Here is a 13,147-nt window from a genome sequence, read left to right as displayed (position 1 = left end):
ATGCCGACTTTAATGTGCGATCACCATTAGTGCAATTTCAAAAAAAAGAATGATTTGCAGGCAAAAAAGGTCATTGTCTATTGTCAATAGTGTAGTGATGTATGAAGCACAGCTCACACAGAAGTCCCTTTCAAATTAAGCAGCTTTATGTTGGTCAACAAAGCAAATTTGTGTGACCCTCTTAAACTTGTTGCAAAATCTGTGCAGGGAAATCTTTCACCCTCATGTAAAAATAATCATAATAAATAAAAAGGCAAATTATGTACGTAAGGTGCGCCTCAATTGGACTGACCGATTTTAAACAAATTAATATGTAATTTCTTCCACAAACCCTTTCTACCCCAGACAGCAGCATAGTGTCAGCCCAGATCCGGCCCACATCTGGATTCCACACGGCCCAGATGTGGGCCGGATCTGGGCCGACACTATGTTGCTGTTTGGGACTTATGTGGAAAGGAGGGAGGGGCTGGTGGCGCGAGTGCTAATGAGCCGGTCTCGAGTCCCACGGAGGAGCTCTGGAAGGATAAAAGGAGAAAGTCCTTCACTGTAGTCACTCCTGCTTTTATCCTTCCAGAGCTCCTCCGTGGGACTCGAGACCGGTGTGGCGAGCAGGTGACACTCATTAGCACTTGCGCCACCAGCCTCGTTCCGCTCCCACGGCTCTCGGCCCCGCCCTGCTTGCCACAACCTACAATACAATGCAATCATATGCTGTTGTTTTTCACTATAAATAGCTGTTTATGTGTACGTGACTTACCACTGAAGTTCCCACTGATGACATAAGGAATGACACCCTCAGGCCACACCCTCTCAGGTCTGGACGTTGCTGCCCTCTTCCTGCGATGGGATGCCGTATTGTTTGGACTGGTGTCATTGGAAAGTGAACCTGCCATTTCCAACATCAAATGAACAGATGGTTGATTATGAAACCGTTAGTCTGGAGCATCCTTATCACATCATCACAAGTTTCAGAGTAAGAGAGATTAGTTTCAGAGAATTTTACATCTACATTGTACATTTACATGTAAATAAATAAGTTGTCCTACCAGATCCACTTTTGCAAAATTCTGTGGGCCTGTTCCACTAGCATATGGCAACCAGAAACAGCCCAAATACTTTATACATGACATTGATTTCAAATAAAAACAGAAAACTTTTTATGCGTTTTGGCCGTTCATTTACACGGCAATGGTGTTCTGGGGGCCTGATAATGCAAACTTTTGAAAACAGGATTCAAACTTCAAACTGTTTTATTGTCATATGTGCATGAAATAGTCATCACACAGTACAATGAAAATCTTATTCTGTGAATCCTCCCAGCAACATCAGACATCAATTAAACACCCTAAGACATTAATAACAAGTGACATAAATGACAAAAAGACATAAATAATAATGTGCAAAAAGTAAGTAGTTGTGCATGTATATGCCCTGTAAACATGAGGAGTCAGTGCAAAGTCTGTAGAGGTAGGTTGTCAGTAGTTGTTCGCTTCCTGTGCATGTGTTGCTTGTGTTCTTGTGTGTGTGCTTGTGTATGTGTGTGTGTGTGTGCTCTTGTGTGTGTGTGTGTGTGTGTGTGTGTGTGTGTGTGTGTGTGTGTGTGTGTGTGTGTGTGTGTGTGTTTTTGTGAGTGTGTTTTTGTGAGTGTGTTTTTGTGTGTGTGTGTGTGTGTAAGGTAGGCTGGATCATTGCACCTCTCAAGATCAGAGGCCAGTTTGCAGTGTCGGGGGAAGGGGCAGTGGGTGAGTGCCATTCACAAGCTTGATGGCCTGTGGGTAAAAGCTGTTTTTGTCCTTGCTTTCACACTTCTGTAGCGTCTTCCTGATGGTAGAAGTGTAAATAGGTTATGCTGGGGGTGGCTACTGTCCTTAATGTAAATCGGCCCTCCTGTTGACCCTGATCCGGTAGATCTTCTCCAGCGTTGTTAAGGCTGTTCCAGTGATGTCCACCTGTTGCAGAGCCTTGCGGTCCCGTGCTGTACAACTGCCGAACCAGACAGTGATAGAGCTGATGAGGATACTCTCGATTGTACATCTGTAGAAGCTGCTGAGGATTTTGCCTGGCATGCCAAATTTCCTCAGCCTTCTCAAGAAATACAACCGCTGTTGGGATTTCCTCACCAGGTGTGTGATGTTGAGAGTCCAGGAGAGATCCTCAGATATGTGAATACCAAGGAATTTGAATGTGCTCACTTTCTCCACTTCAGTTTCTCCAATATGCAGTGGTGGGTGCTGCTTCCTCCTCCTCCGTGGGTCAACAATCATCTTCTTTGTTTTACTAACATTTAGGGAGAGATTGTTGTCCTGAAACCACTTCACAAGGCAAGGCACTTCCTGTATGTTGACTGATCACCCCCAGATATCAGTCCAATGACCGTGGTATCATCAGCAAACTTGATGATGCTGGTGTTAATCTGGGAGGCCACATAGTCATGGGTGTAAAGTGTGTAGAGCATGGGACTCAGTACGCAACCCTGCGGAGTTCCTGTGTTTACAGTTATTGTGCTGGATGTGTGGTTGCCCATTCTAACAGACTGGGGTCTGCCAGTTAGAAAGGTCAGGACCCAGTTACAGAGGGTGGGTGGCACACCAAGGGTGGAGAGCTTGTTGACGAGCTTGGATGGTATCATCGTGTTAAACGCTGAACTGAAATCGATGAACAACAGTCGAACAAAGCTGTCCCTGCTCTCTAGGTGTGTGAGGGCTGTGTGTATTGTTGTGCTGATGGCGTCCTCTGTAGACCTGTTCCGTCTGTACGCGAACTGGCGAGGGTCCAGAGTGTCCGGTACAATCGTCTGCATGTAGCTCATGACGATTCTCTCGAAGCATTTAATAACTATAGGAGTCATTGCAATGGGCCGGTAGTCGTTAAGACAGATTGCTTTATCCTTTTTTGGCAGTGGTATGATGTTGGTTGTCTTAAGGCAGGTGGGAATTGAGGTTTGTGGGAGGGACAGGTTGAATATGTCCACAAAGACATCTGCTAGCATCCATGTTTTGATTGCACGTCCAGGAATGTTGTCCGGGCTGGCTACCTTCCGGGGGTTTATTTTCCTCAGAGTCTTTGCCTCATCTGCAGATGTGATTGTGAATGGTTGGTTCAGCTTGCTCCCACTGGCCAACTCTCTCCCCAGTGGCTCGGTGTTGAGGGCCTCAATGCGGGCATAGAATTCATTAAACTCATCTGGTGTAATGTGACTGTCAGTGATCTTACCCCTGCTTCTGCCTTTGTAGCCTGTGATTCTTTCTAATCCCTGCCAAATGCGTTGGGTATCCGCGGTGGTGTAGTGACCCCCTAGTTTCAGTCTGTATTGTCTTTTGGCATCCCTTATGGCTCTTCGTAGGTCATATCTGGCTTTCTTGTAGTCACTGGCATTACCTAAGACAAATGCCTTGGAGCGAGCATGCAACATGGATCGGACCTCACAGTTTATCCATGGTTTCTGGTTGGGATATGTCTGGATGTGTTACAATGTTGTCGATGCAGATGCTAATGTAGCTAGTTACCACTGAAGTGTATTCATCCAAATCAACAGTACAGTTCAAAGTGTAAGTTTTTGAAAATTATACCGTTATCGTCTCCATGGTGACATCAAAATGGTGACATCATGTGAAAGCATATTACGTGTTTGGTCTATAGGCGTGTAGTGTTTCTTTACAAAGTGACATCGCCAACTACTGGCCTGGCAGCAGAATACAGTGTTTTTAAAAGTTTTTGCAGATCCATGTGGACGGGGATCGTTTTGACAATGTTGTCATCTGTATATGAAAAATGCAAGGGAAAAACGTTTTCCTTTTTTGTACATCGTTGTCGTGTAAACGTACACTAAATCAGGGGTGTCCAATCCTGTTCCTAGAGATCTACTTACCTGCAGAGTTCAGATCCGACCCTGATCCAACACACCTGTCTGTAATTATCAAGTGCTCCTGAAGATCTTAATTAGCTGGGTCAGATGTGTTGGATCAGGGTTGGAGCTGAACTTTACAGGAAGGTAGGTCTCCGGGAACAGAATTGGGCGCCCCTGATCTAAATCAATGACAAATCATTTTTAGTGTGGGTTCAAATACTTTTTTGGGGCCAATGTATGTTTCAGTTACAAATAAGTTAATTTAAATCATCTACTAAGCTCAGTGATAACCACTAATTCATATCCGTTTCAACATTCACAGAATAGCATGCTAATTTCTATTGTTTTTTATTTTATTTTGAATGCTAACTCTTACACACACACATATTGTAATATTGTAAACTGAAGATGAATTCTGTCCCTTGTTCCAATTTCCTCATCTTTCCAATCTTCAGGGGTGAAAACATGATAAAACTAGAGGCTAATTATGAGGAAAATAGCTGCCAGATTTCAACAGCAACCTGTTGTTGTATTTGGGAATGTGGGAACTGTTTCTTGATTTCTCTTGAACTTTCTCTACTGGTTTAATAACATATGGCTTCAAGTTCTCTTCCTGAGACTCTGAGTGCTAATTAAACCTGACACAAAGTTTCTATAAACCATTCCCATACACTCAAACTCACACATACATACACACTTACCTGTATCGGTATGATTCAGAATTGTGACCGTTCTCTGGGCTAAATTCACAATGCGGTCCACTTTAAACATGCGCATATCTTCCTCATCCAGTGCAATGTCTCCAAGATAAGCCACTGCAACAAACATAAAGAGCGCTTTTAATTTCAAAAGCAATGATTATATAGATGATTCATTTTTCAAGCAATTTTTCAAGCAATGATTATGGCAAATATTGGTTTCAAATCAAATAAATTAATCAAAAATTGTCAGGGTCCTGTCACCTCGATAGGTCTTGTTCTTGGTTTGGTGACAGGTTCCTGACACTCGTGTGTTTGTGTAAGCGTACGGCTTTGGAGTGGTTCTTTGGGCCTTGCGCTCTTATGTCTGTGTTAAGAGTGTTTGGGTCGTGGAGTTTGGATCCTGACACTTCGGTCTAGTCTTAGTTCAGGTTCAGTGTCGGGGTCCTAACATCTATGCTCCGTGCACTTATGACTTCTTGCTTTCTGTTTGGGAACCAATGGCAGATGTGGGTATTATACGCTTTTTGTTTGTTTCTGTGTGCCATGTGCTCTTCTGTCATTGGTTTATTTGTCCCACCTGCTCTCCCTCATTACCCTCCTCATTTCCTTCCCAATTTATACTTCTTGGGTGCTTCTCATATGTTAGCTGTGCATTCTGGTTTCCTTTCCTCGCCTCTCATCTCCACCCACCCAGCTAGGATGCAAGGAAAGGATGCAAGGAAAGAAAATGAGGACGGAAGAATCAAATGAAACCTTATTTGTACATTGGAATCTTTTTGATCACTCAAGCGTCACTTGAAAGCGAGATGTCCATCAAGATGGCTGAGTTCGACCGGTTTCCGGATCACAAGCTGGAGGACAGAGGAGCATGGAAACGAGGTAGCATTCATTTGAGTATTGAGAAGCACCCCTTTTTTGTTCTCTGTCCTGTGCCAAATCATTGTCAATGTTCCTCGTGTATGGACGCCTTGTCCATGTGTTGTATCAAGCTCCAGTCCAGCAAGTGTTGCCAAGTCCGTGGCTTGAAGCGACCACAACCCACCCCCTGGAACCGGTTTTGAATTGGAACACGATTGAGAATGAGTGGAATGAGATTTTTACCTAGGGACTCCCCTGGAACGTGATTGGGTCAGTTTTGGCTGTGATTGGCCTAGTTTTTATTAGCAATTGGGCAGGTTTTGTTGAGCAGACATGGAAACCCCGAGTCCTGCTGCCTGTTGCCCTGGGCTGCGTTTCCTAAAAGCATTGTAAGCCTAACTTGATTGTAGAACCATTAGTAGCAATTGTTGCTAAATCAACTTAGGCTTGCAATGCTTTTGGGAAACGCAGCCCAGGACTGTTTTTTTCTCCCCATTGGGGAGGTTTAAGTTGTGTTTGGGTGTTTTGGTTGATTAGTGGTTAGATCAATAATCACTAACCTCAAGTATGAACAACTGTAATAGTGATGCTTGCTTTACTAAACACAACTGATGAATGATGAATCAATCATTTGCACTTCAAATAATTCATTTTGCATGGTCTGAAAATGACAGTCTTTATGCGTCATTCACATTATTTGTGCATTTTTTTTATGTGAGCTTAATCACGAGGCTTGTAGCGGATGGTGTGAAATCTAATTTATTGTGTACTTTGTAAAAAGGGCGCACAACTTCAAACAGTTATTTAAAAACAACCCTCTACAAGCGTGCAGGGTCCATCGAGCTGCTGATAGAGACCTCGTCATTTTTTAATGATTAAGAGCAGCTGATTAGCATTAGGAAGTTAAGCGAGCTATGATATCGACTGCACGCCTCTAATGATCTACACAACAGGACGCTGGTGACCTACATGGAAATAGATGCATTTGTAGAGTTTAATTAGCTCGTCTGGGACTAATTGCATCTTTAGTAGCGTTGCCACTTTGATTGGGATTGAGACTCAACAGAATCTTCAGATTCAAGGGCAGCTAATTAACACAAATGTGTGCGATGATGGAATAAATGAGTTATAATTGAATGGAAACATATTCTTCAGAAGGGGCATTTATATTTTCTCCCTGAAGTCCACTTTTAAATGCGTTCACACCAGGGGTTTTGTAGGAGAGTCTGATTGTCATTAGAGTTCAGTCTGTTTGGTTGGTCTGAAAGCGTTTTTCTGAATTCGAGCGCACACCAATGAAGCACGACACAATCCCCCTGAAAACCCCCCATAGTCCTTGAGATGCCACTCCCAAAAATGATGAAATATGATGCCCCTTCCTAAAATATAAGTCAACTATAAATTGTTATGTATAGAGACAAGAGCTGCACGATTAATCGTTAAAAGATTGCAATCTCAATTCAAACACACACGCGCTCTTATTCATAAATGACAACGATTCACCTATGTATATTAAACCTTTGACAAGTACGATAAAAGCGAACATTAAAATTTGTGTTGACGCTGCCACTGGTATCATTATTTCAGTCTTACAATAATTCATATTATCAGAGAAGTACTTTGTTTATAGTCCGGATATAAACAGTAATGTCTTTTGATAGCGATCAAAATAGAGCAAAAATCACCTTTTGAAAGTATAACTTGACGTTTCAAATAAAGATTGTATAGATTAAATCTTTACACCAGTAGGTGGCGACAATTGACTGTTAAAAATGTATTAAATGTAAAAAAATTCAATTAAAAAATGCTGATTTATCTAGTAATGAAACAAGTGAAGTGTGAATTGTCAGTGAATTGTACATTCAAAGTGATTCAAAAAATAATAATGATAATTTAAAATAATTAAATATTTTTTGCAGCTATAAACATTTTGTCCGAACCTCTGGTAAATTATTATTATTTATTATTCTATTTAATATATAAATGTTAATATTCACTTTCAATTCAGTTAACATCGTATCTTTTTAACTATTTGAGTTGTAAAAGAAACGATTCAATTCAATAAACTGATTCAATTTTTTTAAAGCATTTTCCAGCCCACAATAAATATTCTTTAAAGCGGTTTTACAGAGAACATACCCAGTGAGTAAGCTAAGGGTGACAGTATATCTGCCAGTTAAAAGCACTGAGAAAAACACATGAAGCCTTTCGAAACATTGAATGGTTTTCCAGAACTGCTCAAGATCATGCATGTACATGATTATACTACTGTTTAAATTAAGTTAAGGGTCAGTAAGATTAATGAAGCAGTTTTTAACATTGATAATAATCAGAAATGTTTCTTGAGCAGCAAATCATCATATTAGAATGATTTCTGAAGGATCATGTGACACTAAAGACTGGCGTAATGATGCTGAAAATTCAGCTTTGATCACAGGAATAAATTAGAAGTAAATAAAAATTTCTTCTAGGTAGATTAACACTTATAAAATCTTACCATGGAACCATGATTTCTGTCAAAAACGAGTTATTGTTACTAATGTAAACACATAATGAATAATACTCCCATATCCTACAAAATAAAATAAGAAACTTTCAGAATCTTTCTGTCCTTTTAATTTTTATGACAGTCGTGACGAATACAAGTTATCAGGTTATTTTTTATGTAGCAACCATATGCAAGTATTCAAGCTACTTCACCCAAAAAACATGGTATTACCATGGTACATGTCTAAACACCCAAGGAATTTCAATGGTATCATGTCTAAAAAAAAAAAGTGTATCTGTGTCATAATCGCAGTAATGTATATTTTAAATACCGCACTGTATCTTGTTTGGGCAAGAAAACGCTACACACTGTTTAGTTAGCCAACACCTGGAAAGTAGCACACATTCTTTTACTTAATGAGGGTTGAAAAAAAGAAATGACCGAAGAGAAAGACTTTACGAGACTCATAACACAGGCTGTTTGCTACTATATGAAAAGTGTTGTGGTAGCGACAGAGAGAGAGAGAGAGAGAGAGAGTGAGTGTGTGTGTGTGTGTGTGTGTGTGTGTGTGTGTGTGTGTGTGTGTGTGTGTGTGTGTGTGTGTGTGTGTGTGTGTGTGTGTGTGTGTGTGTGTGTGTGTGTGTGTGTGTGTGTGTGTGTGTGTGTGTGTGTGTGTGTGTGTGTGTGTGTGTGTGTGTGTGTGTGTGTGTGTGTGTAGGCCTTAGGCTGTTTTTTTTAAAGCCTATGAACATTAGCATGTTTGCAAGATTTACCGTCTATTCCAGGAGGCAGTTAGTAAAGATGTAGGGCACATGAAGTGTGTGTGTGTGTGTGTGTGTGTGTGTGTGTGTGTGTGAGAGAGAGAGACGGATCAAACAGACTCCAGTCACCTCATAACCCAGCCTGAGGCAGGAGGTCAGTGGGACAGACAGACCTGAAGCTTTCTGCACCGCACAATGAAGCAATTATCCGTTCACCAAACACTCTCACAGCTGCCACTGTGTTGTCGTATCAGAGTATTTTGATATTTTATTTATTGGTGTCACACACAACACTCATAAGCAACTCTGCAACTGTAGCTTGCCAAGCTATGATCTACTAATACCTTATTCTAACCCAGTTTCCAAAGACAAGTAGGTCTGCATTTCTGACCACAAAATAAATGTAATTTAGAAAATATAAGTTTGATATAAGTTTGGGGACGGCAATTTTTTTTTTAAAATACATTAATACTTTTATTCAACAAGGATGCATTAAACTGATAAGAAGTTATAGTAAAGACTTATATAATGTTACAAATCATTTATATTTTATTTATATGCTGTTATTTGGAACTTTCTATTTATCAAAGAATCCTGACAATAAATGTATCCAAAAAAAAGTACAACTGTTTTCAAGTCAAGTCAAGTCAAGTCATCTTCATTTATATAGCGCTTTTAACAATGTAGATTGTTTCAAAGCAGCTTTACAGAGATAAACGTATAATTTAAGGTAACAGAGATTGTTTTGGCTTTATAGCAGAGTTAAGTTATTTCCATCTAAAGTTAGTTTTAATTGATTTGCTTCAGTCGCAATGATCATTTGTTATTAAATTAGGGGCCGCTAAGACGACACCATTCTCTCTACACAGACTTTAAACGCGAACCTGTGAGAAACGCTGATGGCGTTCACATGCGCATTTAGAATGGGTTCTATAGTTATGTGCGTTTGAATATACGCAGGTTTGGAATTCCCTACAAGCCAAGCCTAAACAAAATACTTGTCTTTCCTTATAAATTTTGATAAGGAATTATATTTTATTTGTTGCTTTGGGGTAGGACCGCGAGACGAATTTTCCCGATTTTTTTTTCAACATTGATAATAATCAGAAATGTTTCTTGAGCATCAAATCATCATACTATAATGATTTCTGAAGGATCATGTGACACTGAAGACTGGAGTATTCATGCTGAAAATTCAGCTTTGATCACAGGAATAAAGTACATTTTTAAATATATTTCAATAGAAAACAGTTCTTTTAAATTGTAATAATATTTCACAATATTACTGTTTGCTGTGGCTTTGATCAAATAAATGCAGCCTTGATGAGCAAAAGAGACGGCTTAAAAAAAAAACTAAAAAAACATTTAAAATTCATACTGACCCCAAACTTTTGAACAGTAATATATGTGGAGAGGGATTTTGGACCAATGAAAATCATAGTGGGCGTGGCTAACCAGAGCAACACAGGAAATAGAAACCAAACACAACTAATACAATGTTCTGTTGCTCTCTGCTTGTCACTAATGCTTAGGAAAAAAGCTTGGATTTACACAGAAAGTATATTACATAGTTATTTAACTATAGTCATGCTATGCTTTAAAAAAAGTTAGGTACAAAGTACAAAAAGAGGCTAGCTATTTAAGGGGAGATTGAATAAATTATCTCGTACAATACTGATGAGGCAATGATGTAAGACAACTACAATAAAAAAACAACAACTGCATAGTAATAAACAGCAGTAGGCTATTTAGTGTAACATTAAACATTAATAAAAAATGTAAAAAAAAAAAAATAATCAAGATGCAAAATCTTGCACAGGGAAATCTGGGAACACTAAACTGTAAAATATTATATGATAAATAAGTAATGATAACGTGTTTTTACATTGCTTTAACTCATCAAAATAAGTTAAAGGGATAGTTCACTTTGAAATTAAATTTTGGTATGTTTTAGCTTACCTCAAGGACATCCAAGATGTAGGTGTCTTTTTTCCGCAGTAGTTTCAATTTTGATATTTTTAGGTCAAACCGTTCTTGTCTGTCAGTCATATAATGCAGGTCTATGGTCACGGTCTCAAAGAGCATGCACAGAGTCCAAATTAAAACAATTCCCCATCGTCCTAATTAAAACAATTCCCCATCGTAAGTACACATTGATGGCCTAAGACACGAAACGAGCGGTTTGTGTGAGAAAATGAACAGTATTTATATTGTTTTTACCTCTTATACACAGCCACGTCCAAGTGATCTGAGGGCGCGCGCGCATCCTGGTGTGTGACGTGTGTGCAGAATGGTGCATAGATATATACACTAGATGGTCGCCTTGGCTACGGCAGTTCATTGGAATGAATGTCTTTAAGGCGACATCTAGTGTTTATATCTATGCACCAGTCTGCGTACACGTCACACACCAGGATGCGCGCGCGACCTCAGATCACTTGGATGTGGCTGTGTATAAGAGCTAAAAACGATATAAATACTGTTCGTTTTCTCACACAAACCGCTCGTTTAATTTGGACGATGGGGAATTGTTTTAATTTGGACTCTGTGCATGCTCTTTGAGTTTCTTTCTTCTGTTGAACACAAATTTACCATTGACTTCCATAGAATGGAAAAAGAAATACTAGGGCAGTCAATGGCTACCGTCAACTGTATATTCTTCAAAATATCTTCTTTTGTGTTCAACTAATACAGGTTTGGAACAACTTGAGAGTGAGTAAATGATGACAGAATTCAAATTTTTGGATGAACCATCCCTTTAAGGACAGAGCACTCAATCTGTATCAAGCTGAAGTATCACATTGCTGTCTGCACTCCCATTGGCTCTTGTCAAAGTTCAAATGTGCTCAACTTTGTCACGATGGCTCAATTTACTCATTTTCAAACAGAACATCTGTTCATCATGTATAAAGCACGGTCAATGTAAACACTTGTAACGGTGGCAGGCCCCAGATAGAATTTAAATCAACAAATTAAAGAGGTATATAAAAGAAAATACTAGTTCGGGCGCCAGACAAGGTTATCTTGTCAAAAAAAATTATTATTTTTATTTTATTTTTAAGCCTTTAGAACATTCGAGTGTTAGAGAACGTGACATAAACACCAATGAAGCATTTTGTTAATATAAACTGGTACCTGTTAGAAACAGTATTTAAATGTGATTTCATTCTCTCCTGAGCTCTCTAGGTCTGCAGACACACTTCACTGAACTCTGATCTAAAAACAGAACTAAAAACAGTTGACAGAGCTGAAATGATAGGGTTTTACTTCTCAAAGTCCACATCCACACAGACGACCACAGGCCATGAGAAGCGAAGAGAATCCAGAGAAAACAGCTGCGAGAACAACAGTTCCACTGTATCATAAATTGTAAAACTAATCTTCTCATCGCGATGTCCTCACTAGTGCCACGCTACATACAGTACGACCTGTTATTATGTCATGAAATTACTCTTATGAGCAGGTTCATTTTAAATCAAAAAAAAAAATATATATATTTTTTCATGCTGAATAATCCTTTCACTCGATAACAGATACTATGGAAATAAAAAGGGTTTCAAACCGGCAAATTATTATTTTCTCTTAAATTCATAATTTGGTATAATAGTATAAATATTTACTTGAAATATGAATACAATTCAGGTATAATTCAGGTAAATAATCTTAGATGTGCTTAAAAAATACTATTGTTAATGAGGCAGGAAATAATACACTTAAAATAAAATTAAACTTAAGATATAATAAAACGGGTCTCAATATTTTATGCAATTTTACTTCACGTTAATAATTTTGTTTTTAAGATAATATTAGATATTTGGCCTTACATTATGTTAAGTGTCCTTAACTACTATTTAAAAACATTTAAATTAATTTTTTGATAAAATGCAATTATTGTGTAAACACATGTTTTTACATGGTACTTTTTTTTTTTTAAGGTTTACACTTTATTTTAAGATGTCCTTGGTACAGTGTAATTATACATTTAGGTACCTATTAATTAACTGCATATTCTTATTATAGGATTAGGGTTAGGGTTAGGATTAAGTTTGGTTTAGGTTTAGTTGCATGTATGTATAATTTATAGTTATTATATATAGTGACTACATGTAACATTTGTAACAAGGGCACTGTAAAATAAAGTGTAACAAAAAAAAAAATACCTGCATGTAATGACATCTATTATTACACTGTTGACCTTTGACCCTTAACCAACCCTTAAACCTACCATACCACAAACCCAGCCCCTAGCCTTACTAAACAGTGTGTACGTGTTTCAGCAAGTGTCTTGCAACAAGTACATTGTACCTAACCATTATTTTTTTATGTAAGTAAAAGTAATAGTTAAAGAAACCTTATATAAAGAGTGCCTAGATATTTACTGGAAAACAAGAAAATGCTGATTTGTTTTTCCTCTCTCTCTCTCTCTCTCTCTCTCTCTCTCTCTCTCTCTCTCTCTCTCTCTCTCTCTCTCTCTCTCTCTCTCTCTCTCTCT

The 13,147-nt window shown here is 38.6% G+C and overlaps 1 protein-coding gene across 1 annotated transcript in view; it reads right to left on the bottom strand.

Moving 5' to 3' along the window:
* bmp1a (bone morphogenetic protein 1a) overlaps window positions 1–13,147 on the bottom strand; it is an 86,860-nt gene that overhangs the window by 53,699 nt on the left and 20,014 nt on the right. Inside the window, exons 2-3 of the mRNA XM_081349668.1 lie at window positions 4,549–4,662; window positions 758–886 (exon numbers count right to left, since the gene is read on the bottom strand). Coding sequence (XP_081205794.1) covers window positions 758–886; window positions 4,549–4,662 — 243 coding nt within the window. The remainder of the gene's footprint in view (window positions 1–757; window positions 887–4,548; window positions 4,663–13,147) is intronic.

This window comes from Scardinius erythrophthalmus (genome assembly GCF_964197995.2).
Source record: "Scardinius erythrophthalmus genome assembly, chromosome: 20".
In the NCBI taxonomy this organism is placed as follows: Eukaryota; Metazoa; Chordata; class Actinopteri; order Cypriniformes; family Leuciscidae; genus Scardinius; species Scardinius erythrophthalmus.
The sequence above is the reverse complement of the archived record's forward strand: the minus strand, read 5'-3'. Positions and strand labels throughout refer to the sequence as shown.